Source organism: Neopelma chrysocephalum, unplaced genomic scaffold (genome assembly GCF_003984885.1).
Source record: "Neopelma chrysocephalum unplaced genomic scaffold, ASM398488v2 Primary Assembly neopelma1_77, whole genome shotgun sequence".
Lineage (NCBI taxonomy): Eukaryota > Metazoa > Chordata > Aves > Passeriformes > Pipridae > Neopelma > Neopelma chrysocephalum.
The window spans coordinates 6,637,748-6,663,219 of NW_020897738.1; the positions used below are offsets into that span (position 1 = coordinate 6,637,748).

At 47.3% G+C, this 25,472-nt stretch overlaps 1 protein-coding gene across 1 annotated transcript; it reads left to right on the forward strand.

The window, feature by feature from the left end:
• The first annotated feature begins 101 nt into the window (after positions 1-101).
• On the forward strand, positions 102-8,855 carry NOC4L (nucleolar complex associated 4 homolog). The gene is made up of 15 exons (XM_027689797.1): positions 102-234; positions 321-447; positions 536-642; positions 892-999; positions 1,135-1,284; positions 1,389-1,488; positions 1,779-1,813; positions 1,917-1,967; positions 2,517-2,628; positions 3,278-3,338; positions 3,884-3,994; positions 5,275-5,438; positions 5,801-5,883; positions 6,656-6,769; positions 7,075-8,855. Exons 1-15 carry the CDS (start codon positions 139-141, stop codon positions 7,189-7,191), a joined length of 1,536 nt encoding a protein of 511 aa, XP_027545598.1. The 5' UTR covers positions 102-138; the 3' UTR covers positions 7,192-8,855.
• The last annotated feature ends 16,617 nt before the right edge of the window (positions 8,856-25,472 follow it).

The window sequence follows — 25,472 nt, forward strand, 5'->3', positions numbered from 1 at the left end:
ACCGCGGGAGGGGCGGGGGCTCGGGGTGTTTCCCCTCACGGAGGGGCCCGTGGGGCGGGAGGACGGGCCGGCCCCGGCCCCGCCTGCGGGCGGAGCGGCCGCGGCTCCTCCTCCTCCTCCCCGCCCGGCACCCTCAGCATGGCGAGGGCCGCCGCGCTCGCCGCCAGCCTGGAGGCCGTGCTGGGCAGCCGCTCCAACGCCAACCGCGTCTTCGAGATCCTGGAGCCGCTGACGGTGCGGGACGGGACGGGAAGGGAGCGGGGGGGAGCGGGGCTGTGAGGGGAGCGCGGCCGCGGCTCAGACACGCTGTTCTTCCCCAGGCCCAGGAGGAAGAGGAGGAGGACATCGTGAGCGCCTCCAGGACCTGCAGCCGGCTGTTCGGGGCGCTGCTGGAGCGCCGGGAGCTGTTCGTGGGGCCGCTGCCCGCCGAGGACGCCGCTCTGGCCGGTGAGCCCGGGCGGGCTCTGCCCGGGGGGATGGCCCGGGGCAGGCGGGCCCTGCCCGAGCCTCAGGCGTGTCTGTGTCCCACCCGCAGATCGGTACAGCGCCGAGGACAAGTACAAGATATGGATGAGGCACCGCTACCAGGACTGCGTGGGCTGCCTGGGCGAGCTGATGGGGCACGACGCCTTCCAGGTCAAGGTGGGTCCTGAGCCCGCTGCTGACACGGGGTTCCCTGGCGATTATCTCCCGATGTTTCGGTGTGGGAGGGCAGGCAGTGCTGTAGGACATCGCCTGTGTTCCAGCTCACCTCTGCTCACCTGCGGGCATGCAGCTTTCTCAGGGAATGATATCCTGGTTCATTCTTTCTCCTTTTGAAGTTTCCTCCTTTGGGTCTGACCCCTGGTGTCCTTACTGAAGTGGAGGTTTTGTGTGTTGTTTTTTTAAAAGGAATTGTCACTCTGCACCCTCATGAAGTTTGTTGAACTAGAGGCACAGTATCCACTGATCAAAATAGAGTGGAAAGGGACTTTGACTTTTCCTTGTGACCTCCTTAAGGTAAGCTGCAGAACTGAATAGTTCCTCCTGTCAGTGACCTGGTGGCTTCATGTGCCCTCAGCCACCTCAGCTCTCTCTCTGCTCCAGTGCTGCAAGAGACTGACACGGTGCTTTCCTTTACAAACCCTTTGTTAGGTGGTTGTTGATGGTTTGCTTCCTGTAAACGAGGATGCCTCGCTCCTGATCTCTCGCTTTCAAGAGTACATGGAGTATGATGACGTTCGGTACTTTGTCATGAAGGCAGTCACTGCCAATATTGGACAAGTCATGCAAAAGACAAAAGAGGTAACAAATTGTTACTGGAGAGGTGGCTCTGGATTGTATATTTTTTGCCTGAAGCAGGAAGGCACTAGTGGTTGATATGTTTATGTGTTTGGGTTTTTTCTCAGAGGCCGTTGCCCTTTTACCAGCAGAACGTGTTTTCCCTCATTTCGCCCATTAACATGCCAAACAAAGAGTCTGACATGGTCAAATTTATGGTGAAGCAAGGTTAGTAAGCTCCCCGTGATTAACTGTGGGTGAAAAGGAAAATCACATTTAAGTTTTTTGTTGTGTAAAGTTTGTTAATGAAGAATGTCTGATTCTGTGATCACCGTGATTCTGAACAGTGTCAAAAATCCACATTCCTCAGTCTACAGAGGGGTCTGTCATGGCCTTGTATCAAGACAAGGACATAAGCCTAAATTTTTAGGTTATCAAAGGGCTAAGGAAATAAAGGTGGATCTTAATTTTTTGAACATCCATTTCAAGTTCAACCTCTGTCTTTTCTTTCTCCTTAGAAAATCGTGAGGAATTGAAAATGTCGAAGCTGCAGGTAACTGTTCTTCTGGTGCTTTAGAATTGAAATTGTATCTATTTAAAATAGAGCTTTATCTACACCAGCATGTTTTACTCACTGTTTGCAATTCTCTTTTAAGGCACACAGGCAGGTGTTTCAGAAAATGTGGCTCACTTTTTTGAAGCACAAGGTGAGTGTAACTTCTGCCACTGATCTGTATCACTTTTTACTTAAAGGATTGCTGATCCTTAGCAATTGTGGCCGTCCTTGCATGCAGCTCCTGGTAGGACCATAGTGTGCTTTCAGTGTCAGATGGGAGCAGCCCAGTGACCATTTCTGTTGGATTGTTCTGCCAAGAAACCTGACCTCACATATGATCTGTTTCTTCTGCTTACTCCCAGCCTTTATTCTCCACCTTAAACTTGTCTGCTCATAAGGGTGACCTGCAGTGTGACAACTTCTCTGCACTATTGAAGCTTCCACAGCCTTTTTCGTGGTGACTTTCCCTTCTGAGCTGTGATGACACTGTTAGTTGTGAGCACCTGCCTCTTTGAATGCACTTGGTTGTCAGGTGTCACTTGTAAACTCTCCCATTTGGGAACTGCTGCTGGAAGCAGTTCTGTGTTGTCGTGGCACATTCCCTTTTGCTTGTGTGTTGCTTTCTTGAGCCACAGGTCACTGTTGCTCTCAGAGTTCTCCCTGCAGTGATTGTTTCACTGTGTTGTTTCATCCTTCACAGCTGCCCACTGGCCTTTACAAGAAGGTTCTTGTCATTCTGCACGACTCTGTCCTGCCTTACATGAACGAACCCACTCTCATGATGGACTTCCTGACAGTGGCCTATGGCATAGGTGAGTGAGAACAGGCTTTTATCCTTTGTCACACGTACCTGCAGCAGGGGACATACGGACTTGGAAGCTCTGCTGGATGCAGCACCACGACCTAGAGGATGGAATAGATGTGCTTTTGGCTGGGATGTAGCAAAGGAATTAGGGTGAACTCCACTGTCCCTGAAAGTGAGATGATTTTACCTGTGTTTGTCAGTGTTGTTGCTCCTTGTGCATAAAGAAAATTTTATTTTGGACTTTGGGAATAGTAGAATACTGGACTGATTTATTTTAAATATAGAGTTCAGCCAGCACTGCTGATATCTGGGCTGCATCCAGACACAAGATGCACAGATTCCTATAGAAATGTCCTTTCTGAGGAGACCTCTGCCTCTCCAGTGTGGCTTTGTTTGGGATTTAGAGGAGCACATTTTTGTGTCTCAGTCATTCAGAGATTTTTCTCCTAAACTACAGCTTAATCTCTGTAAGAAACTTGGGAGCCTCTGGAAGGTTGTAGATGAAATTGTTTCACCTTTCAGCCATCACGCTGGCTCTAATTTCAGGTACTCAGTTTTGTGTTCCTTCTGGAAAGGTTTTATTATACAAACAATTTGAAGCTGATTTTTTTTTCTAATTGTTTTTATTGTGTTCATTGCTGCCTGCTTTCTTACAGGTGGAGCAATCAGTCTTCTAGCCCTAAATGGATTATTTATTCTGATTCATCAGCATAATTTGTAAGTAAAAAGAGCATACTGTTTAAAGGAACATGGGGGTTTGCATTTATATCTTTATGTGAGAGGGACTGACATGAATTTGCCACACCTTCAGGTTTAGAAATTCCCCAGTGAGAAAGCCAAACTCTGCCCAAGAGGCTCAACTGTTTGGATGCTGAGCTCTTTTGATAGTCTTGACTCCTTTTACAACCAAGCCTAAATATCCTCTTCTGCAGACTGTGGTTGCTCAGCACTGTAAAATCAATTTCCATTGATTTGATTACTTAGTGAAGCCATATCTTTGGTGTCCCTTTCACTGGATCCTGTACCATTTGCAGTCAGTGGACATGGCTTCAAGGCCCAAAAATGGCTGAGCACTACAAAAGCCATAAATTCACCTTACAGCTTGTTTTCAGGGGACTGTAGAGAGAAGCCCAAGAGAGCTAAACAGAGCACAGCAGTGATCTGGAGTGGTCTTTCATTAATGAAAGCACAGAAACCTTTAAACACAGTGCAGTCCCCCTGTACACCACTAATGGATGTTGCATTTTCCTGTTTTTTAATAGGGAGTATCCTGACTTTTACAAAAAGCTGTACAGTCTGTTAGACCCTTCCATATATCACGTGAAGTACCGAGCTCGCTTCTTCCATCTGACTGATCTGTTTTTGTCTTCCTCGTAAGTAGCATCTTCATTATGTTTGCTCACATATTTTCCTCCTGCTTTTCTGTTGGCCAGAGACTGTTTTTGAGCAGTCCCCCACATGTCTGAATATAATGTATTCAATGTGCCTACTGGATCAGATTCACTTTTACCAAGAAAACTGAATAATCCCAGAGTGTTATTGTAGTGTTGTGTAATTTTTCATGTGCTTTTTCTGAAGATTTGCCATGCAGCCACAGAGTTTCAGAAAAGAAAATTGCAGTTAGTTACCAGAGTTTGAGCTACAGGTGCTTATGGATGTATTTTGATCTGTGTTCCACTTTGGCTGAAAGTGATGAATTCTCTGTCTTGTCTTTACAAATATGGAAAAGTAAAATTTGCAGGCTTTTTATAGATTATAAAGCTGTTCATAAATTGATGGCCTTTTGCAGACACAGAACATTGAGATGTAAAGTGTTTGACAGTCTGTCTTGATGCTGTCAGTTCATTGTACACAGGGAAGAAACTAGATAAGCAACTGGTCATATAGTTGCCATCATATGTTATAAAACAAACCAAGAGTAACACTTTACAGTTCAGCACAAGGCACTTAGTATCCAAGCCTTTGTATTCATGGTGTGCTTTGGAGAGAGTGACAAGACCTGTGGGGTGGCTTTGCTTGTGTAGTGAGCCATTGAGCTGAAAATTGTCATCTTTCATCCCAGTTCTTTTGACCTGAAGAAGGCGCCTAGATGAGCTGATTGCTGTTAGAAATTTGCATTTTTACCATAAAAAAAAAAGAATTATCCTGCACATTTACATTACAGCAGCTTTATGTTCCCATTAGCAGCTGCAGTGCTTGCTGTAGTCCTGGAAATATTACATAAATTTAACACCGTGGCCTGTGCATTAATTAAATCCACAAAACGACATCAGAAGAATATAATTGAGGTTGCCTGGCCAAGCACTCAGAAGTTTATAAAAGGACTGAATAAAGTTTGCCATGTGAAGGGCTGTGTACAGGAACTGTGCTTGGCCTGGAGTAGTACCATGGTTCTGGATGGAGTCTCAGAGTGATTTGAGGTTATTCATGCACTGAGTGTAAGTGCCCCCAGATTTGTTCCGGAGAGCACACAAGACCCTGTATTGCCGCTTGAAACCAGAATTGTTACAGCTTCTCTTTACTCCGTAGCCCAAAAAATCTGAAGAGCTCCACTGATCTTTACCCTGCCACGCTGTTTGGGGGGGGGTGAAGCTGCTGTTTCCCTTGCCAGGACTTTACCAAGCTGCTCCCCTCTGCCTGCTCTCTCCCACAGTCACTTGCCCGCGTACCTGGTGGCAGCGTTCATCAAGCGGCTCTCCCGGCTGGCCCTCACGGCTCCTCCCGAGTCCCTCCTCATGATCATTCCCTTCATCTGCAACCTCTTCCGGAGACACCCCGCCTGCAAAGTGCTGGTGCACAGACCTGGTGGGCCAGCAGGTAAGAGGGGAGTTTTGTGTCATGCCTTTAGACAACACAAAGAGCAGGATTCCTGTGGAGGAAGAAGGGAGATCCCAGTTCATGGGTTTGGAAGGATCTCTCTATCCCTTGAGTTTGTGGAAAGTCAACTGTGAGTTCAAGACTATTACAAATGCCCCCTATGCTCTCTAAAAGTAACATGATTCTGTAGTGCTGCCAGCGGTGACTCAGGTCATGTTGGAATGTGCCAGCTTGTTCCTGGATGATAAATGTCTTGGGAATGAGCAGTCCTGACTGCAGCACTGTTCTGGGCCTCTTGTGTTCCCTTTGGGTTTACATACATCACACAGGAAATATTAGCTCTGTATCTCCTGTTTTCTTAGATATGTCAGAAGATCCATATATTATGGAGGAGGAGGAGCCATCTGAAAGCAGAGCTTTGGAGAGCTCCCTCTGGGAGATTCAGGTATGTCATCCAAAAATGAACATCTGCATCTGGTATGGGTCTCTTCCACCCTTGCTGCTTCCTTGACACATGTTGGCAGTGGGCAGCTCAAAAGAACATAGTGACATGTGTCCTGCAAATGAGTTGAGTTCCTGGCTGATCTTTTGGTCTGCATCGTTTTCTGTCCTAATAAATGATTCCATACCCTGGAGAAATTGTACCTGCTATTTAGTAGGTGGCTTGTGAGCACACGTCTGACCATGCAGCTGAAAAGTGGGCAGCTGACAGCTCAGAGAGTCTAAATAGCTGCAAGTGTACCAGGCTTTTCATTTGCTTTGGAGGGGAGAGAGGAACTTGCTGAGCACTCATGGGAATTAATTGGCTGCAGCCAGGTTATTCTGTACAAATGGATAAGGGTTTTGTGCAGGGGGCTGAGGCAGCAACAGGAATGATGTGCAGGAGGAGGAATCTCAGAGAGCCAGAGCTCAGATGTGGCACAAGAGCCGTGTGAGGTAGCAGAACTGGATTATGCATTGTAAGCGTGGCCTGTGAATGAATCTGTCTTGAGCTGGGTGTGAACCAGGTGAGAGGGACCTTCAACATGTTTGAAAGATGCCTGAAATCGGGATTTCTTGAAGCTCTCCAGAGCACAGTACAGTGAACTTGCCTCTGCCACAGTTTGATGTTCACTAAGCTCTGACCAACAAAGGGCCAGACAGCTGTGTGGGACTCCAGATGGATGTGTGTTACCCTGTACTTAACAGACCATCTCCTATTTGTCTTGCTTTTGCAGTCTCTCCAGAACCATTATCACCCAGATGTGGCCAAAGCAGCTGCTGTCCTGAATCAGTCACTGTCTGAGATGGAGGATGACATATCAGGGCTCCTGGAGCTCTCAGGTTATGAGGTAATGTTGCTGTGCCTCTGGGAATGACTGGAAGCAGGTGGAAGGAGATTCTGGATGCAGTAGCCATGTCCTGTTCATCTGCCTTGCTGTTGGGAGGGAGCTAAACTGACTTTTGGTTACCCAGAACCAGGGAAAACCAGGAAAATGTGTGCTAAATAACAGAGCATGAGCAGCAGTGATGACAGGGCTGGCTTTTTTAAAAAACCCTATTTGCCGGATCTTTTAAGAGGTGAGAGTGAGCAGTGGTATCAGGGTGAAGAGCTTATAGTGAGTTTTGACAACATTTTCTATTTTTTATTTTGTAGCTTTTTGATAAAGAAGTAAAGAAAAAGGCAACTGATGTGCCCCTGGAGTTTGAGCAAGTACGAGGCTTGTTTGGGAAGAAAAATGATATTTTTGCAGAGCACTTCAGTTTAGATTGATGCCATCTCTTACAAACACACCCCTGCAACTCCCTGATCTTAGGGACACACACAGAGCTCCCGTGTGCTCTGCAATCCTTCCGTGTGATGGAGCTGGACTGCTTGGCAGAGGTGAACCCTTCCTCAGTGACCTTTGCCACTACCCCTGGATGGACTTCCCTGCGTTTCTCAACGCTTGCAAACTGCTGCCACCTGGTATTTGGGAGGGATTTTTCCTGGGAGCAAGCTTTTCTGGACTGGTTCATGGCTGGGGTTCCAGCCCTTCCCCCGGAGCTGCTGGTGCTGGCTGTGACTGGTGCCTGCATGGACAGACATCCCACTGCTGTTCCATGGCACTGAGAGGAACTGCAGTCTCTGACTACTCTTATTTTTCAGATGTGTTGCTTTTATACTAGAGCTGACAACCTGTTTGTAGCAAGTGACTTCAGCACATAGCTGTAAACACCTGGTGATATTCTGATTATATTTTTATATGCATTTTTAAGCTTGAGTCTTCAGAGGGGTGTTTGGCTTCCTTGCACTTGTCTTACTACTCCCACGCTCGAGGCACTGAAAGCTCTGCTTTGTCAAGCAACTCAGATGATGCTCAGTAATTCCATCTGTGGAGTGGTGCTGCTGTTCCTGCATGTACATCCATCTCATGCTCTAAGGTTGATTAATTCCAAATGCTCATGAGCTTTGGAAATGAGCATAATCCTGGTGGCTGCTGTAGCCAGGGAGGCCAGCTGATGTGCAGTGGGAGGCTAATCCTTGAGTTTTGCTTCAGAATGATAAGCAGCTTGGTGTGGTTTTGCTTGCAGCCTGCCTGTGTTGTAGGAGCTCTGGCCAGTGTGTATCCAGTTTTATCTAGTCCACTGACACTAGGTACTTTTGTTAATTTGGATTTTTCATATACTTCCAGATTTCATGCAGAAATTCCATCTGATAGGGTTTCTCCCCCCCAAGGTTTTAAGTTTGAGATAAACTCCTTATTAACAAAGTCAGGACTTTTTTTAAAATTCATTTTCAGCAGCTTAATTTTACCTCTTTAGATTTAAACTTTGCTTGTATAACTTGAAGTCATATTTTGTGGAGGAGTCAAGAAAGTGGAGGCCAAGAAATCCAATTTCTGGCAGAGAAATCTGTTTTAAGTCAAGGCAAACTGCAGCTGTCTTGGAGACACTGAAGTGTCACATTTTCTTCATCCAGTTTTCTTCATGCTTTCCAAACAGTGGAATGTGTCCTTAGACTGTAGAGCTCTACCTCTTTTTTTTTTTTTCCTTTCTGATGCTTTTGAATTCAGGTGGGGTGTTTTTGAGGATTGAAATTTTTTCTCTTTTTTTTTTTAGAAGTCCCACTCTTTGTTCTCTGGTGAAAAGGCAACCCTGCCTCCTCCCTGGCCAGCCTGCTTTTCTTTTTTCTCTGACTTTTGGTATCTGAGGTAGGAAGGCAGAATGATTGAGATGTAGCTTTCAACTTGAGAGACCTCAGTTCAGGTTCAGCCAAGCCTTGTATTTCAGCTCTAAGATGTATCTCCCTCTGTCAGAGTGTGTTGTATGTATGGGTTTGATAAACATTTTGAAGGGCTCTGCTATAGATATGGGGACCACATGGCTTGCTTTGAAAGAAGTATGTCAGTGTATCATCTTTCAGATGAAATGAATGAATATATTTAAATGAATGAATACCTTTCTCTGCATATTTACATTTTCCAGTTTGTTCCCAGTGCCCCATGTGCTGCCCACAGCAGCTGAGACAGAGGGTTGGGCTGACACTGTGTGTTTTCAGATCTCAGCATATTCCAGTGCTGAGCTGGAAATGCTCTTAGCACTTTTCTTGAAGTGTGTGCAGCTGACCTGGAGTGACTTAATTATTTTGTGGTGATGGTTGGCAGTCCCAGCACTGTCCCACTGTGCTTGGTGCAGACAAGCAAACCAGACAGCTCAGAGGAGCTTACAGCTTGAAGCCTGGGTGCACTTTAGACAAGCCTTGAAGGTCTTCCAGAGACTTCATCCCCCATCTCTGATGCTGCACTTGCCTGAGCAGCATTCTTAAACCAGCTCTTTGGTGGAGATAGCTTTAAGCCCCTGCCTGTCCTTGGAAAAACATTCCACCTGGTCCTTCATCAAGCTTTTATCTTTAAACTTTCACCCCTTTCCCCTCAATAGGGAGGCATCAGGAAAAAAATCAGCAGTTATAAATATTAAAAGTTTCATCTGCACAGAGTGAACAGCCCTTATCAGGCTGCACACCTGCTGCTGCTCCTGCTCTACAGGTCTCCACAGACTGTAGATTATAGATGCTTTAATCATGGGGTGTATTAACTGGAAGGCCAGATAGAAGTACCAGGCAGAGAGTGCATAAGTCACTCCTGTTATTATTTGATTTTTATCAGATGTGGGGAGGAGGGAGAGGGCTGTTCTGGGGTTTGTTGTTGTTGGGTTATTTCAGTGAGCATAGAAAGATAGTTTTATGAAAACACTGACATAGCCCCCCAGCCTCCCTACCCATCACTGCCTCAGTCCCCCACCAGAGGATAGTGATAAGGTCTCTATTGCAGTGGACTGCCCTTGGTTTATTTTCCTGAGCTTCTATTCATTTAAAGGCCATTCAAAGTCATCCCAGACTGGTTGGAAAAGATAGAGCTGCTCACCAAGAGCACGATGAGATTTATCTGGGGAGTCAAAGGTTGAGGTGACCGTGGTGTTTGTGTTAATCAGCTTAGATTGTTACTTTTAAGATACTCGTGGGGGGATAGAGGGAAGTGTAAATTTACATCTGTAAATAGATGGGAAAGTACAAACACCAGCAGGTTTGCTTGAGTAAAAGTAAGTTTGCTTGCCTCAAGTGAAAGGATCTCTGTTCTGTACCTGTCCTCTTCCAGCACAGTGGGACACAAGTACACTTGGCTGCAGGCTGGCAGTGGTCCTCCAAGAAATGAGGCTTGTGAGTGTAAAATAACTCACTTTTCACACCACACATTCGGGTGTCTCAAGGGAGTGTTAGAAGCTACTTGACACACATCCCCTACCTGTTGTTTTAACCACCCAGGAGTCCATTCCTGCTCCTCCAGATTGTGTGTAAGCTCCTCAGTGTACAGGATCCTGTCTCAGCTCCAAAGGGATCAGGTCCACAGGCTCCCAAGTGCTTAAATAAACAGTAAAAAATGCTTAGCTGGTCTGACCAGGTGCATCAAGGTGGTTTCACAGCCCTGAGATAGTGAAAGCTACAGTGCAGCCATAACCCCTGTGTTTTCCACTACCTAATTTTGAAAAACAAGCAAGCTCTCAGTTAATTTACAGCCCAGCTCAGGCAAAGAGGGCTACAGGATCTCAGTTCAACTGACACCAGCCTTTTCCAGCACTATCATAATCAATATTCATTAACTGAAGCCTATTGGACTTGGAGATTTACTGCTATTAATAAGCCAAGAGTCTATCTTTGTGTAGTTTATGGAGGAAGTTTGAGACCTGTTAATAAAAAGAATTGCTTTTCTGCAGTTTCTTTGCCCTGTCCCTGGGCCACGCTTGCATCTCTAAAAAGGCAGTTCTGGAGTTATGTGGATGGAGCCAAAAGAGATAAAAACAGAGGGAGACTGCTCTTCAGAGCTCATGGAAGGTACCTGCATGAGTGTGTGGCCAGTTTCAGAGAGAGCTGTCTTGGCCTCCTGTAATCTTCCAAGCCACCATCCTGTATGTATGAGAGGAGCAGAATTTGAGCTGTTAGGTGAGAACATCACTCCCTCAGCAGCAACCCTGAACTCTCTGACCACTTTCCTTGGGTACCTGGCAAGTGTTTCTCTATCAGGCATGAGCACCCAGTGGAACCCAGGGAGCTCACCCTGTGTTTCATAGCTGGGGGTATCTGCCAGCAGAGGCCACGAGTTCCTCAGGGGCTGCAGTGCCAGCCTTGCTCTTCCAGAGAGAGAAGCCCCAGCAGACAGGATGCTCTGGCTGATGGTGCACACAGAGATGTGAAAGTCAGCTCTGTCCTAGCAGAGTTAAGAACTGCAGACTCCATGTCCTGCTGTTTATCCCTGTTTTGTTGATAAACACCCAGAGTGAGCCTTGTCAAAAGGAGCAGACTGTGGGCCTGCTAATGGAGCTGTGCTTGTGCTAAAAATAACTGATGCTTCAATAATGCCACGAGTTACCCGGATTGAGGCTGGAGTGTGTGAGGAGAAGCATCGATCACAGGTGGGTGTGCTTAACTTTTATCAAATATTTAGCTGGGTGACAAAGTGCGTTCTTGGGTTGCTCTTGGAAAAGAGTGTTGGGCTCTGAGACACAAAGCAAATGAATCACATCCCTTTGCCTACACCAGTTTCCTGCAGACTGAGTGAGGATTTACATTTTAGTCATGTCGGCTGGAGATGGGAGATACCACGTGCTGTGGTATTTGAAACAGAGGCTTGATGGCCAAGAACTGCGGATCCCGAGCAGGATCAGCCTTGCTGGTGATTAGCGTGGCAGCTGCAGCGGTCGTTCTGGCAAAGGATGACAGTCCCAGGCTTACCTCGATGGGGGAGGCGGAGGAGAAGAGGGGACAGTGCGATGGAGGAGGGGGCTGCGGGCAGCTCTGCCCGGGGGCTCTGCCCGCTCTCCCTGCCCTGGGGCCGGTGAGCCGGGGCCGGTGGCCACTAGAGGACGGTGCAGACCGGGCGGCTGTGCCCGCTGTGCTGCCGCGGCTCGGCTCTATCGCCGGCTGCTTCCCTAGATCCCATCTAAATCGACCTCTTCCTGCAGCTGCCCTGGGAATACAGGTGCCCCCTGGGAATACAGGTGCCCCCCGGGCTGGAGCATCGCCGGCGGGGATGTGGAACCACGTAGGAGAGCAAATCCCGCAGCGAAGCAAAGCGCCGAGGGGGTTCTGGAACCTGCGGTGGCCCTGCCCGGGGGCCTGTCCCAGCACCACGGTCCCGCAGTGCCACGGGCATGGTGGCTTTGCAGGGCTGAGGATGATGAAAATCTGATGATGGGTGAGAGATGCTCATACAGATAAATTATGAGGAGAGGGGGGATCCAATTAAACACTCATCCCAGCCACCCAGTAAGAACTACCCCCTCATCCCTCTATAATCCTTCATAAAGGCTCTCTTAAAGTTTTTTTCTGCATAAAGCAAAGCAGATTTGGATTCTGTTTCTGTTTTAGCTGGTTCTAACACTATCCATCATTGCTGTATCTTAACAGGATCTTACTTTGATAATAGGACTCCAAGCAGTGATGAAATAAAGTGAGATTAAAATAACTACATAATAAAATTCCAGATTAATCTGAAACTATGGTAAATCTTTCAGAGCTGTAGAAAGGTAATAGCTAAGCTGCATGGACTCAGTATTCAGTGAATGACTGTGATAAAATGTGTTGATCCACATTAGAGCTTTATGTCTGTTTAGGTATAATAACCATAACTAGAGTTCAGCTGCAGTTTGACACTTAAAAAAATCTCCTTTGAATTTATAGCCTGATGCATGTCTTTTGTTTGGCTTTTAAAATCTCCAAATTATTAAAAAAAAAAAAAAGCTTTTTTGTGTGATAATAGGTGATGGGTATTGACTCAGCACAGGGGCTGTTAAGAAAATGGGAAGGACAGATCCCTTTTCCCATGGTAGGAGCTCTTTGGCTGTCTGGATTCATCAGGGGACCCCCTCAATCCTGATTTTCATAGTGTAGCTGTGAAGGAGAGAGAGGCAGAGGGTCACAGGGCACGTTCTGAGCAGCTGGGACTGCCAGTGCCCAATCCAAGGCTGCTGACTTCCCCTTTGCCTCGTCCCCCACACACGGAGCTGCATATCCCAGGTTTTGCAGCCAGGCAGCTGGTCACCTGTCCCTTCATGGCAAGCTGCCTCATGGCCTGATCAGCCTCCTGGCCACCAGTTCCCATCTGCCAGACACAGTGATGTAACCCTTGGCTTTGGCTGAGGTCTTGCCATGGCTCTGAGGGCACTTGAGAAAGAGCTGTGAGAGAAACAGCCCAGTTTGCTCTGAGGGAGGAGGCCATGGAGCTGCCTTTGGAATGATGCACTGGCCAGCTGCAGGGCCCTTGGCTTGCTGCTTTCATCCAGCTCTCCTCATTGTATGGTTTTGGTTCATCAAGCAGAGATTCAGGCCAGGGAAGGTGAACACAGCATTGGGAATCAGGAGCTGCCCAGGCCTGGTGCCCAGGTTGGGCTGCCTGTGCTCAGCCTTATAAAAGAGCTGCAGTTCTGATTCCCTACAGCAGCAATCCGGGCTGTGGCTCCTCCTTGGGCACAGCATCTGGTTCAGGAGCAGAGATGCCTCCTCCTTTCATCTGCTGAGCTCACGGTACAGACTTGCAAAGCTGGGAACTGAATTTCTGACTGAACAAGTTACAGATCATCTGGCTTTACAGAACCGATGGTATTCTTGTGTTCTTTGGATTTACTGTTTATTCTTTCAGCTCGGATCAGTGATCTGGCACTTGGCTCTGTTAGTGTATTGATTAGTCCAGAATCCCATCTGCCACTTTGCTGCAAGATATTGTAAAACTGTTGTGAAGCCCTGAAACATTTCCGAAATAATATCAGAGCCTCGTGCTCTCTGTGCCAATGAGCATCTCACAGAGCAGCTCTGAAGGGAGGAGTGGAGGAAGGGTCCTGGAGCAGGCTTTTAAAAGGAAAAGTAGAGATTATTTAGCAATCTGATCCAGTCAGGAATCCCCCTCAGCCTGGGTCCATGGCAGCCCTCTTGTTGCTGGAGTTTTGCTCGACAAGCCCCTGCAATGGCAAAGTGCCCCAGCACTTGGTGGGGTTCTCCCATCAGAGAGCAGGACTGGCAGTGCTGACTGTATGTCTGTCATGCTAAACCCCATCCCCTCCCCATCCATGACATCTGTACAGCAGGGACCATCGCTGTGTGTTCCTTGGGGCCCAATACGGAAACTTGAGCATTGCCAAAAAATGAGCACGAGCCTTGTGCAGGCTTTGGGCAGGGAGGGAAGGGAGGATCAGACTGCAGTGCTGGCTCACAAAGGGGTTTTTCTTCACCCAAGCCAGGAGTGGGAGGATGTGCCACGAGAAAGGGCTCTGTAGACGTGTCAGATGCAGAGTTTTGAATTCCTTGAGTGACGTTAATTGAGCAAAGTTTTGTTCCCCCTGCTCTGCACCGCTGCAGAACGCTGACCCTGATCCTCTGGGATGGACCTGATGGGCTGCTCCTAAAAGCCCCTGCATCAGTGATGGACAGACTGATGGACAGAGCTGTCTGTCACCCAGTCTCATGGGTCAGGTATGTGAGAGTAAGGCACAGTGCTCAAATCCTTCTCCCCAGTGGAACATCCCTCTCCAAGGACCCCCCCCTTCTCTTGGGCCTCAGAGCTGCATTTCAGCCCTTCTGAAGTGGCTGGTGTTAGAGAAGGAGACTTTGAATTTTGAACATGCAAGAAATTGCCTCTGTAGGCTTGAATTACTTATAGAGTATAAATGATGCCTGAATGTTAATGTACATTTCAGCACATTCCGGAGGGGATGATAACTTCACTAAGTGCAGCCACGCTGCACTAGAGATGAATTCAGCCTGGGGTGCTGGCTGGCAGACACACCACCATCAATCCCTGCTTATTCCCCCCAAGCCCTCAAGTCTGTGTTGACTCGGGAGCCAGGAGGGCTCCAGAACAGAGGCAGGGAGCGGGAAATAACAAAGATATGTCTCTACACTGGAAAGGTAAATTTCTACCTCAGAAAAAATGATCCTGAGGGTTATCAAGTCACCAGTAAGTACAGCAGCAGGCTAGAGCTGGAGAGAGTTCCCAGTAGACGAGAAGATCAAGCCTGGAAGGCAGCTGTCAGAAAAACCAGCAGGACCAGGGTCTCCAGTGGTCCAGGACTAATCCTGACCCTGCCTGTAACAGGCCAGAGCAGTGGTGGGTACAGCGTGGCTGGGAAGGGAAGGTTGATTTGCCTGGCAGAATGTGCATTTTAATTGCTCATTTTCTTTCCTTTTATATGTGATTTGATTGTGAATTATGTTTTCTGCATTTGTAATTAGAGGGTAGAGCAGATGGTGAGGTTTTGTCTGAAGTGATGTAGCCATTGAAATAACTCATGCTCCTGGCTGATGAGTTCCTAGGAAGGGGATTTTATGACATGAAGATACCCCGGGAGCTGCTGTAACAGAGACCCACTTTCTAAATAGTCTGGAACAGATCTTGAAATGATAGAAACCAGCATTGTCCCACTAAAAGCAGCATCCAGGCTGGTTTACACCCCCTGGGAATCTGTTCACTGTGAAGAAACTATTTTTCTCTTACACCTAGAAATGCCTGCTCTCAGACTGTGCCTGCAGTCAGCTGTGCTGTGTTTATTTACATGTGACATGTGACAGCCAGTCCACGACCTGTCAGTGGGGTTTGCTTGTGAGTCTGAGAGGGACCAGACTGTGAAAGCTGCTCAGTGCTTTACAGAGCCCATGAGCTGTGGATTTAGCAGGAGGCAGAGGAGGAGGAGGATGGTGAGCTGGATGCGGGGACTTTTGCAGCCTTTCCAGCTTCACCCTCCCAGGCTGGCACCTTGTGCCATGCAGCTCCTGCTGCCCACAGCCTACTGGGGATGGGATGCAGGCAGAGCATCCTGCACAGCCAGCCTGTCCATGGGGAACACCTCTTCACATCCTTGGGAGATGCCCAGCTCTGCCTTGTCCTCATATCCTGCACTGGCAAGCAGGATTTTGTGATTCAGGACTTCCAGAAGTTACAAAGCTGAACTCTGGGGGAAAGCTGCGAGAGTTCCCTGAAGGGTGAAATCAGTTTGTGCCTCTCTGTGTCAATCAGACACTTCATTCATCAGCTTCCCACTTTGTTGGTGATTTGCAGTGAAAATGTTTAACTGGAGTCTCAAAATAGAGCGATCCTCATTATGCTTTTGAAAAAGAGAGAAAAACCTTCCTAGAAAGTTGCTTAAATATGTTTTAGCCTTTCATTCATGTCTGATGATATACCAGTAGGCAGAGCTGAGAGCTCAGCTAACAGCTCCCAAAATAAGCTGCTCTGCCACCTCCCAGGCTCCCACCTCGGAAAGATGAGGTGATTCCCATCCCACTGCCTTTCTCCGTGCAGTGAGACCTTCTGCTTTCCTTTAGAAATCCTTGGCACAGCGTGAGTGTCTGGTTATTGAGGCTGAGGAAATGCTGACGTTCGGTTCCTTTCTGGAGGACATTTGTTTATGACATTCAATTATGATAAATGGGAGACATATGGAGTGTAACCCCTGTTGGCTCGGTGGAGCACGTGGCTGCCTGATGCTGAAATGCATAATGAGCATCTCACAGCCCTGGCCTGCCTCTCCCACTTTCTAGGAACACTGCTCCATCCCTGTGTGGGATGGCACAGGGCTGGGCAATTTAAGGTGAACTTCAGGCTCTGCCTACATACTCTGAGGACTTGGGTTGCTCCACAGAGGCAGCAGAAGCCACCAAGTTGGTGCATCCTGACCTCACTGCTCACCCTGAGCTCCAGCCTGGCACCTGCAGCTCGCTCTGGAGGCAGAGCTGATGCAGGAAGGACAACTCAGAAGGACCCATAACAAACCAAACCTACTCTTTGGGGCATGTGCCTGCTCTGGCAGGGCTCTGCTGGCTTCTGAAGCACAAGGAAGGAGGGGTGGAAGGGATCCAAAGGGAGTTTGCTGGTTCTGGTGGCTGCAGTCAGACAGATCTGTGGCTGTGTGACAGCATCCTTCATCTTCTGGAGGGATGTGGTTATTCACCTGTTCTCTCTGGCTGATATTTACAAATACTCATAGATTTTTATTTTTGCTCCTTAATACAGCAACACTGTGAGTTGTTCCATTTGTAAAATCCACCTAAAGAGAAAAAAATAAATATATTTACAAATGCACACACAGGCACACACATATCATTTAATACACCAAATGACAAGGAAGGAAGAGGCAGTAGTAATTCAGTCTCATTTTTCCTCTGATGTTTTTAAATGCCTCAAGTTTTCCTCTTATGGTTTACGATGTTATCATGCTCCTGTCTAAACTACTACCTTAAAATACATTCTACAGGGCTATTTTCTCCATAAAACCCTGACAATAATAATTTCCCCTGTAAAACTTTCAGTTCCTACTTGCACTGTAATTTTGGATCTGCCAAGCCATCCACATCTATTTGATGGCCAGCAAATTGCAGGGTTGCAGGTACCTGCTGTCCTCCTCGATGACTAATTCCCTGAGCTGGCAGAGGTGGGCTCGGGTCACCTCAGGTCACCAGCAAGGTTTGGAGGACGTCAAGAGGCACATTTAATTAATTGTTTACTTTTAATATCAAGAGTACCATCCTAGGCCAGCTCATGCTCATCCCAGGTAGACCAGAGGATGGCAAATAGACCTTGAGGAGCAGCAGGTCAGCACTCCACGTCTTGTGGTTTGTACTTAGTCAAACCAGCTTCTCCAGGTTTCTTGGAGAAAAAAGTTATCATCTCTTGTAACCTGGTGGGTTTTTCTTCCCGTTTCTTTGGAAAGCATTCCCACATTAACCCTGTCCTGGTTGGATTTGAAGCAAAGGCTTTGCTCTCAGGCTACTGCTCTTCCCAACTCATTTACAGCAAGGAAAGGAACCCAGGGAGTGTTGCCAAACCATGAGAACATCCTCACAGTGCCTGACACTGCTACTGCACGGTATCATTTTTCCTCTGGGTTGTTTCAGCTCATCCTAGATAAGAGCAAGATTATTTTTTAGGTTGTTTGTTTGTTTGTTTGTTTAGATCTCAGTTTAATTTTTATTTTGAACTTTCAGCTTACTGTGTGGAACATATTTGGATCAACTGAGGTGCTATCTGCTCTTATCTCCAAAGCACAGTGATGAAACCTCATCAGGGAGTGGGTCTGGCTTAAGCAGGAATTAAGTGGCTCTCAGGATTTTGAGATGGAAAAAGCGTGGAGTCCTGCTGCTTGCTTATATCATTTGTTTTGTCCAAAAGCTGCTTCTGTCTAGTCTAGTGCAAACAGAAATAAATCTACTTAGTTCAAAAGTTTTCCATGTACCTTCATCTGTAACCCAGATGCTGTGTGCAGTGACACCTTGCACTGATGTGCTGAGAGAGTCAATGCCTTTCCCAGCAATTAATAATTATGGTTATGCCAAACTTTACAGTAAAAGGTGAGGGTAAGCCAGGGCAGTGCAGACACTGCTCACAGGTTTGCCCAGCCCTGGGACCCTCAATTCTTCTTGCACGTGGGTGGAAATCAGGAGTAGCTGATGTTGCTCCTCCCTTGCTGCCTCGTGTTATTCCCGTGCAAGCAGAGGAGGAGGAGGAGGCACTGTTTGCCCCAGTGTTAAGGATTTTAACAGCCAAGTCAGCCCCTACTTACACAGAGGAGCTCGGGAAAGAGGGGCTGTGGGTTTCCCAGCTCCCATCCCTCAGCTGAGCTGAGCTGGGTTAGGAAAGATGTTTGCAGGAGTGCTCCTGGGCTGCTCAGGAAAGATGTTTGCAGGAGTGCTCCTGGGCTGCTCTCTGCTGAGCAGGCAGAGGGGGTGAGTTCATGAAAAAGGGCTGCCCTGGGGGGTCAAGTGAGGATTCAAATGCAGCCCCCTCTTCCAAAGCAATTTGTTTGCTGCTGGGTTAGGGGACAGCAGGGAAGGTGACCTCTAGGTGGGTGTAAAACAGCTCATAAATGAGTGAGGAAGGGGCAAGGGCATCCATTGCAAAGGATAACAGAGTGTTCTGAGCACAGTGTGGGGATCTGTGTGTCAAAGCTGCTGCTTTGCCTCAGATGAACTTCAGGTGCAGTTCCAGAACTGAACTCACTGAGGCTTTCTACCTCATTTTGCCCTTGAAATGCTGATCCAAGGAGAAAATGTGCCTGCTACACACTTTGGGCCATTCTCTGCTCTTGGAGACTCCTCAGTCCTGTTCTTTCTGGGGCAAACTCTCTGTCACCCCACAGGGCCCTTTCTTGTGTTTCTGCTTTACTTTTTTTTCTCTCTTTCCCTCCCTCTATTTGTTTTCGGATATAAATATACCAGTAATAGCCAAATCACACACTGGTGAAGTTTATCAGTAGTTTGGAAGAGATATTAGTAACATATTTGCTATAAAGTCAATGAGGGGAATTATATTAGCTCATAGATGAAAGTGTGTATTTTTTTCCCTTGCTGCCTAGTTAGTTCTTAAATTTCTCTTAAAATTAAGTTGACACTGAACAGTGGAGACACTGTTTCTTTCTTCTCCCCTTTTCTCTTTGTTTTATATATATAAAATTAATATAAATGCAATATGTATGTATAGTAACACGTAGGTAATATTTATATAGATACAGGAGTATATGTATATACATATGTAAAATATATAATCAGAACAAGGCCAAAACTATTGTTTTACTCTAGCCAAAGTTCATTTTCCAAGGAACGTGCTGCAGTCTGATCCCAATAGTGTAATTCCAAAGACCAGCACAGAAGTAGTGGTAACTGAAAAAAAAAAATACAGCAGGGTTTTTTTGGATTTTTTTTTTCCTTTTGTTCAACATGGCAGTAACATTTGCATTTAATTTTTCTGCTATGAACATTTGTACTTGTCACCATTTAACAAGCATATTAGCAATGACAAATGTGAATAAAAAAGAAATACAGTGCGACCACGTCGCAGTTGGCCCATTTTGTGCATAATGATGTGGCTTGAGGAGTTCCCCATGCAGTGCTCATTTCAAAAACTAATTATAGCAACTGCATTATAAACTGCACCGTTGGTATCTGCTGTCTCCACATCCAGCAGCTGAGTGTAATTGTTCCATCCTGGAACTGATCTGAAGAAAGTGCTGCATTAATGGGGGAGAGAGGAGCAGGAACGTGAGCTCCAGTCACACAGAGGCAGGGAGGGTTTGTCCCTATGGCAGGTACTTTTCTAGAGTATTGTCATGACAACTGAGTCAAGGAATTCCTTTTCCTGCCTTTGTTACAGCCCTTGTTAGGTGAGAATTGAATCATGGCATTCAGTTTGCTGTTTAATTTCTGTCTGTGCTGTGGATGTGCTCCTTTTCATGCCCTGCACTTGATTCAGGGGCTGTAAACGTGAACACTTGGCATCTTCCTGTATCTAAACAGGTTTTTCCCAACAATTCCGAGGAAAGGGTCTGTGTTGTTTTGCCTTTTGTTTGTTTGTTTATTTTTGTTGGTTTTTTTACTCTCCTGATGGATTTGGTGACATTACCGTGATGACAAAGTGAACAACAAGAGAATTCAGGTACTTTATTTTGAGAATGTAAATGAGCTTTTAATGCACTCCCTGACGCCAGCAGCAGCAGCCCAGGAGCACACCTGAGTTGTGGGGGTGTCACACAGCAACCTGAGCCAGCTCTGTCTGTCTGTCTGTCTGTCTGTCAGGGGCTGAAGGACACAGCTGGAGCCTGGGAGCACTGGGATGGCTCAGGGTGTGTGACTTGTCCCCCAGATTTGTGTGTGTGACCATGCAGGCTCAGAATGCTGCTGATTCGTGGCTCACCCATGGTGGAGCAGAAAGGCTGTGAAGGGTTTTTACAAACTGCTCAGGGGTTTGCTTGTTTATTGGCCACTTGTATTAATTGGGCTTAAAAATTCCAGTGTAGCTTTACTTTATGTTTATTACATGCTCGAGGCAGTGAGAAGATCTGAGGGATGAGGCCGTCGGTCCCTTGCTGTTGCACCAGCAGCCCCAGATGCACCCAGCTGACATTTCAGCTCAGCCCCATCCCACCCTGTCCACACAGGAGGCTTTGGCCTTGGAAAGGCAAATAAATACCTATGGGAGCTACACCTTAGTGTTTGCTGAGCTGGGGGCTTGTCCTGGCACAGCTTTTGGCCAAAGCATGGGATGGGCAGGGGGCTGTGATGAAGGTGACTCTGGCAGCAGTGTGGATGCTGCAGGGGCAGGTCACACCCCAAAGGGTGCAGCCAGAAGTGTCGGTGTCTGTCCAGGAGCCAGGAATAAGTGCAGGCTGTGCCTGTTATTTAAGAGGGCCAGTGAAGCCCCGGGGTACCAGCAATGTGCCTCTGAGCCCCCCAGCATTCACCCCACCTAAACCATGCAGGTGTTGCTGGAGCAGGAGTGTGGCTGCAGCCCAAAGTCAAAATGACCCCACGGTGCTCCCAGGGGGGCTTTGCTCACAGATCCTGATGCTGCAGCTGTGCTGACCAACCCTGTAGCTGCAAAGGCAATGGCAGAGCTGACTTGGGAGGCAAGGCAAACACAGACCTTTTATTTGTGCCAACATGCCCATGAGTCAGCACTCACACTCTGGAGCATCAGCCGTGCCCACAGGCAACCTCTGTGCTCTGTCTCCTTTTTAAAGTGTTTGCTTATTTATTTTTTTTAAATTGTGTCTGAGGCTTCATTCTGATTAGCTGATGGGGTTTAGCAGCCTTTGCTTCCCTGTGAGCTTGCTGACGAGTGCTGGGGCTATTCTTGGCTCACAAGCATCCAAGTGACCACGACAAACACCAGAGCCTGTGGAGCACCAGCTGAATTCCAGCTCTGCACAACACCGAGACTGCTGCCTGGCAGGTCTGTGCTTCACTGTGCAACAACAAGGGGTCATCTTCAGAAAGGGAGTTTGTTTGCAAAAAAAAATAAGGTGGAAGTAATAGTTTGTGTCAATCCCCCCAAATGTGGAATTCAGAAACCAGGAACGGGACATGTTTTTGCAGGTCAAATTGCTTTGGTCATTGAGGAGGCAGATCTTCAGGGCTCTGCTCCTTTCTGCTTCATCCTCGCCTTTGCCATCAGGATAACGTTTTTGGTATTTTCCTTAAGCACCCCTGCTCAGTACAGTTTGGGCTGGAGCGTTAGAAAGCCCAAAAGGTGATAATTTTATCCCTTTGCTTTGAAAAACTTCATTTTGGGTGCAGTTGCCACTTTGTGCTTTATTTTTTTTTTATTGTTTGCTGTGTACAGTAACCCCAAATGGCAAAGCACAGCTGATGGTATTTTTGTCCTCTGTATTGAGTGCTAAGGAATTATTTCCTCTGTATTGACTCCTAACATGGCAGGCTGGGGTGGGCAAGGGCTGGTGTTGGGGCAGGCAGGGCTGGTGGGAAGCAGAGGCAGGCCTGGTGCTCTGCAGGTCCCTCTCTGGATCTGCAATGCCCCAGCCCCTTGTCATAAGAGTAACAACAGTGGTGGCCAACAGGATGGAGCAGTGGGAGCACCAGTCCTGCTGCACCTCCAGGGCAAAGCCATCCCTCACTGTGAATAGAACAGTGCTGAAGGCAAAACAAAAGGAAATAAGACAGGGGACAGCTAATGGCCAGGGATGTGCTGCCTGCCTTCACTCAGCCCACAGAGCCAGAGCCAAGGCAGCAGCCTGGGGGAGCCGACTGCAGCACAGGTTGGAACAGGATTCAGTGGTGATGCTCTTTGTTCCCCGAGCTATCCTGGGGAATTATTGCTCTTATCATGGTAGCTACAGCCACCACCTCACATCCTATTATCTTTAGGAACAGCAGGACCTGCATATTAAAGTGGCATGTTTATATTTATTGGATTTGTACGTTTAATTAGCTGCCTTTGCGCAGCAGCCACATCCTTGACCTGTTAGCGGCACCTCAAAACACCAGCACTGTGCAGCAGCTCCCCGGGGAAGCCACCTCTCCCAGGCTGGGGCATTGGCAGGCCCACCAGTGCAGGGCTGTTTGGAGCTAGGAGAGATTTCTGGCCAATCTGAGTCATTTGGCAGCTGGTGGGAGCACCCAGCTGACCATGGGCTCTGGAGCTGGCTGGGTCTCTGCGCTTAGAGCTCAAGAAGAACAGGTAATTGGGAAGAGCTGGCACACAGAGACTCACCCCTCCTCCTGGCTGCACACTGCTGAGATGTCTGAGTCCATGAGATGTGCAGGCAGGACTGGAGGAAAGTCATCAGCCCCATAATCTTGACCCAGGCAGTGGCAGCCCACACGTAGCACTGGTGACAGTGGGGTGGGCACTGAGCACTGCTGGGCAACACTGGCATCATTTGGGGACACTGGAGAGGGCTGGAGTGTCCAACAGGGCTTACAGCTCATATTAGACACGGTTGGGATATTCTACACTGTGCTTAATTTCCATGTGGGCTCATTGTTGTCTTCAAATACCAAATCTGTATATTCTTATAGGCTCTGCTCTCGCTTCAGGCTGTGTTATGTGGGTGAACAGTGAGTTAAACTGCAGTACGAACCATAACCTTCCTGTTCATCAGGAATTGTAGCAGTAAACCTGCATTATATGGGAAAACTGTGGTTTAAGCATGTTTTAAAATGGCTTTTTTGTAGTCTCTTTGCTAACTCATGTTCTCCTTCCCAAAAACTCCCACGGCCAGTTCTTATCTCTGTCTCAGGAATGTCCTGAGAAGATATCAAGAAGTCTTCTCATTGGACCTTGTTAACCCCTTCCTTATTTGACTGTTCCCTGCCTGATTGGTGTTTTGTAAGACCCCTTACCTTACATGGTCCCTTTTGACCCTCCCAAGAGCTGTATAAACCCCTACCCTACAATAAACTCACTCTCTCGCCTCCTCTCCAAGGAATAGCAAGCTTCCATTCTCGTGCCCAGTTCAAAGATATTCCTGATGATCATATGCCACAGCTTCCCATCAAAGCAGGGAACTGTCAGTGTCCTGTGACACCCCAATGACCAGTGCTTGAACAACCCTCCCTAAGGCTGCCTCAGCAGCACCAACTCTGGCGATGGATGTTCCAGAGAGGCTCCAGACTGGAGCCATCCATGGGCAGGGGCGCTTCCGAGGGTCAGACCTGCTGGTTTGCTCCTCCCTCTCCGGGGTTTTGCTGTAGGATGTGCCTGCAACCCCGGGAGGAAAACAGCCTCCAGCATCTCGTGGGAGATGTGCAGCTCTCCTGCTGCTCCCAGCTCACACCCCCACGCATTTGGGACTGTGCTTTGGCAGGAGGAAGCCTTTGAGCTGTTCCCCACGTGTGTTGAAGCTCTTGAGGGTTTGTTTGCCCTGAGCACTGTTGCTCCGACCCGCAGAGGGTTCAGGAGCTTCGCGTGTCCACAGGGACTGACTGAGCGTTGTGTCACATCAGGCCTTGGAAAGGCAAGGAAAAATGAGGCAGAAAAGGGCTTTCACAGCCTGGGAAAAATGATTGGATCACTTAAAGGGTAGAGCATAAGCCCCAGACACAAAGCAGAGGCGTGACAGACGAAGAGCAGCCTGTGCACACGGGTTTGCTGTCTGAAGTGCCTGAGTGGTGTGTCCTGGGAGCACATTTGATCCAACAGCCTTAAGCCAAACACCCCCATAGGCACCACAGCATCCTTAGTTTTGAAGATTTGTCAAAATTGATGTATAGAGCCAGATTAAGGGTAAATCCAAAGAAACAGGTGACAGAAGCACAGAGCATTAGCTCCTGCACTTGCTGGCATGCACTTCAGGCTGTGCTGCTTTCATCCCACTGTCACTGGTGTAAATAACCTCGAGCTCTTTCCAGGCTGTGTCCCACCTCTGGCAACATCCTCCTAGGAACTACTGCAGCTCCTCTTTCCATGAAATGTATCCAGTCTGATACACAACGGTCTGTTTTTCTCCTTTTAAAACTTATCTTTGTTTTTAAAATAAAAATTAAGTTGCTGCTCATCTTTCATTTCCTTTTCATGCTCTCAGCAGTGAGTAATTAGAGCTGCATCACACTGGAGAAATTACAACAATATAATGTTTCTATAGTTAAATCTGCATAAGTATAATATCTTTGATAAATAACAAGCTGCTCCGAGGGAAATTAATTATCCCAATGTTGGACAGTCATTGTTCTGAAACAAAAGCTCTCAGTTTTCTTTGCCCACTTTCATTTTGGGCATTTCTTTCATTTTAAGCACTGGTCACATATTCCATCCCTTTTCACTGTGCCTGGAACATAAATAATATAATGTTTAAAGCAGTGTGAAGTCTGTCTCGGAACCTTTTGCAGATATCACAGGAATATTAAGCAACTTTAAAATTAAGTCAAAGTGCATTTTTTTGCAAATCTGTATTGATGGCTATATATCATTACTGTTCATCAAGCCAGTTCAGCCCATCAACTCTCATTTTCCTTGGCTTTTTTTTTTTTGTGAGTTACTTCTTCTGAGAACATGACTCCATTTATCACAACAAGCATTTATTATCATCATATTCTCTGCTCAGGCTCAAGCATTGTATTTAAGACGAGAATACTTTTTTTTCTAAAGGGGATGGCCTTGCTGTACATGATGTATCCCTGTATTTAACAACTGCACACGAGCCTCAGGAATCAGACTCTGGAGCAGTCAGCAAGAGGCTTTGACTACAGCAACTCTCACATCCATGGCTTAAATCACCATCTGACATCTACATGTGAAGGGA

Coding starts and splice junctions, on each gene's coding strand:
- NOC4L (XM_027689797.1), top strand. CDS start 139: ATGGCGAGGGCCGCCGCGCTCGCCGCCAGCCTGGAGGCCGTGCTGGGC. Junction 1,489..1,778: donor CAAATTTATGGTGAAGCAAG/GTTAGTAAGCTC, acceptor CTTTCTCCTTAG/AAAATCGTGAGGAATTGAAA. Junction 1,814..1,916: donor TGAAAATGTCGAAGCTGCAG/GTAACTGTTCTT, acceptor TTCTCTTTTAAG/GCACACAGGCAGGTGTTTCA.